The sequence below is a fragment of the Olea europaea genome, chromosome 16 (assembly GCF_002742605.1).
Source record: "Olea europaea var. sylvestris chromosome 16, O_europaea_v1, whole genome shotgun sequence".
NCBI lineage: Eukaryota > Viridiplantae > Streptophyta > Magnoliopsida > Lamiales > Oleaceae > Olea > Olea europaea.
Genome location: NC_036252.1, coordinates 15,713,168 through 15,716,484, shown reverse-complemented (window position 1 = coordinate 15,716,484; position 3,317 = coordinate 15,713,168). Strand labels below are relative to the sequence as shown.

Below are 3,317 nucleotides of genomic sequence, written 5' to 3'. Positions count from 1 at the left end.
GGGGTTATTCCAGTCATCATTGACCTTATCCTTGACTAGTATTAATTTAATTTCACTTCATCTCTGCATATCATAAAAACATACAGCATAGAGATGTGATAATGATATTTAGGTTTAAATCACAATTTGCCTTCTGCAGTTCACTGATCCTCTCTTGGTTTCCAAGAATTACATGCAATCTTTTTGCCTTTTGTCTATATTAAGAGGTCTTATGTGTTGAAACCATAGGAGGTTTGATTTCTTAGCATTTTAAGAGAATTAGGTACTCGTGAACCCAGTGAGAAGGGGATGTTATTTAATTTATTCTTGTCTAGTGATCTGCATTGCCTCTGATTTTTGGATTTGTTACCCAGGAAGGGTGGTGCGATGGTGTTGGATCTGTTGAAGAAATTCAAGCCAAGTTGTTTAAGAGGCAGGAGGCAGCCGCTAAGCGTGAAAGAGCAATGGCATATGCTATGACTCACCAGGTAAATATTCTTTTGTCCTCTAGTAAATGCAATTTTACTGTTCTGTGAATTCCTCGAAATTATGCAAGGACTACATGGAAATATTAATCAGAAAACTGTTTAATGAGGAAATTGCTACTAATGTTATTACATCTTTGAACTTTGTTTCTTAATTTTTTTATGCCTACGTCCTATCTCTCCTATACTAAACTAAAGGGGAATAAACCATCAATAATTGTTATGCATATGCATTTGATGGTTTGACTAGAATTTAGGATGTTATCACTGTACCCAATGTGGCAGGCTGCCTGCCAAATGATATCTTCGGAATTGATAATGGGTGATTCGTAGTTGGCATGTAAATTGTATATTTTAGGGTTCAAAAGATATTCTAGGAAATTGTAGATTGACCTTGACGCCAATTAAATTGACATCAGGAAAAAGAAATCTGATAAGATCCTCAATTGTGATGCTGAAAATAGAATGTAAATTGTATTGCTGAACGAAAATTGAATGACTGAGTGTTGTCGAACATTCTAGAGGCTCAACTCTCTCCCCAACCATTCCCTAATTCTGCCTGAATGAAAATGAAACCACCCTGCCCATTCTTTATAGTTAGAAGTCTATACAATTGATTCTATTAAATACCCATCATGCCCTTTCCCTGAACTAACTTTCGTGTGCCTTGGGGCCTATCAAAATCTTTCTTGTCACTTCAACGGTGTAGTATAGAAGTTAAAGCTTTTAACATGGAACAAACCTCTTGGGAAAAATAAAAATATAAACTCGAAAGTCTTTTAAGATTGAACTATTCACTATGCCCCTAAATTTCCTACATTTCAGTGGCAGGCAGGTTCAAGACAGCAAGCAACTCCTGGTTTTGAACCCGATAAAAGCAGCTGGGGATGGAATTGGTTGGAGAGATGGATGGCTGTTCGTCCATGGGAAAACCGCTTTTTAGACATTAATTTAAAGGATGGAGTGACGACTCCTGAAAATGGATTGTCTAACACAAAGAACGGAACCCAAACTCAGTTAAAATCTGCCGAGAAGAAACTGTTGTCAAATCTTGCAAATGAGAAAATTGGTCCCTCTCATTCAAGCATTAACTCAAATATCTCCAATGAAAAAAGGCCTCTATCTCATTCTGATGGTTTTAGTTCTTCACCAAACATGACTGCAAACATGCAAGAAACACCAGTTGCACTAAGGTCTAAACCAATTCTTGAAGACTTGGCCGAGGAAGCTACCTCAAGGCCGAATGTTGATTCAAGATCACGTAGCAATCCTAAAGAGAGATCCAATTCTTCAGATAAACCAGGAAAGAAGCGGTTGTCTCTGCCTAGCAGCGGTTAGTCCCTCTCTTTCAACTGATGGAACTACATTATTTCAAGTGTCCATGATTATTAGTAAATCTAATAAATGCCGAGATCTGTTTATGATTCAACGCCTTTCTAACTAGCACTCCGTGCACATTTTCTTTCCTGCAATCTTGTTTGATCAGGTCTAGGTAGCGGGGTTCAATCAACCAAGCAACAAAGTAGAACTGCCGTCAAAAGGTCGCCTTCTTCCCATAAGCCTGTCATGGGTAAATCCAAATCAAATGAAAATGGTGTAAAGCCTTCAAAATCCAGTCCACAGATTTGATACTTAGCTTTTAGATAATCACATAAGATCGTATCATCATCTTCTGCAACGGCCCTTTTTGCTTGTACATACCGTGAAGAGATGCTATGTCGTTGTGTGAGTTCGTGATATCTCTTGCACCATTACTGAATTTAAGAGATGGGTTTGTTCTCGAAGAAATAATTGTATTATCGTATTTATTGGTTCATTCCAGTGCATGTTGAGAAAGTTTCCTCGTAGTTTGAATGCAGCGGTCGTTCCTCTGTTCCATCATCATAAGTCGAAAGTGGAGAACCCGCAAGTTAAAAAGTGACTGTTGTAAGGTTAAATAGGGAGTATTAGTTTGGGAAAAAATGCGTTCTGATAGTTCTCGTTTCATGGTTTGTATTGTATTGTTGTATGAGTTTCTGCCATTTAGGGAGGTGTGATGATGTTGTATTGGAGGTTATGCTCTTTTGTTCATTTATTTTTTTGGGAAATGATTAAATCGCTCCAAAACTCGAACCTGATCGTACGGTCACTATGATGATTTTTATTTTTATTTTTTCTAATTAGAAAAAAGAAAAAGAAAAAAAAGAGACTAGACAGATTTACGCCGTTAAAGTGAAAGAGAGATTAAATTAACGCTGTTTATCATCTCTTTCAATTATATCTTAATCTAATATCCTGTTTGATGATCATTATTCGGAAAAAATACAATGTTTTGAATTGTGATTTTTAGAAAAACACGTTGTAAGAAGTAAGGAAAATTTTTAAGTTTATGTACATAATATTTTATTATAGGAATACGTGGTTAAAAATAAGTATATAAAAAAAATTCAAATAAGGTTTGTCAAATAGGAATTAAGTACAACTCACTCCAACATAATGGTAGTAAAATATGATTGTGTCAGAATTTTTTCAACCAACTATTAAAAAAAAAAAATTCCTTTCCCACTAACTTTTTGAGACATCATCGGTAAGTAAATTATTATGTAATTTTATTATGTACAAGTATCATTATTTATAAATTATTATGAAACTTAATTATGTGCAAGTACCATTATTTTTCGGACCAACTTGTAGCATTATTCATTAGGGAAAATTTCATAAGTAAGAGGTTAAGTATCACTCATTTCAAAATTATGATCAAAGGTTTCAAATATCAAATATCAGATATTTATTAAAATTTGTTTATGATTTAATTAATTAATTATATATTTAATTATTAAATATATTAAGATTACAATTTTATGCAATTTTGTC

General features: G+C 34.4%; 1 protein-coding gene across 1 annotated transcript in view; it reads left to right on the top strand.

Moving 5' to 3' along the window:
• LOC111412258 (protein IQ-DOMAIN 1-like) overlaps positions 1-2,581 on the top strand; it is an 8,122-nt gene extending 5,541 nt beyond the window's left edge. The window contains exons 5-7 of the mRNA XM_023043106.1: positions 354-467; positions 1,290-1,797; positions 1,951-2,581. Of these exons, the coding sequence (XP_022898874.1) occupies positions 354-467; positions 1,290-1,797; positions 1,951-2,093 (765 nt within the window). The 3' untranslated portion in view covers positions 2,094-2,581. The remainder of the gene's footprint in view (positions 1-353; positions 468-1,289; positions 1,798-1,950) is intronic.
• The last annotated feature ends 736 nt before the right edge of the window (positions 2,582-3,317 follow it).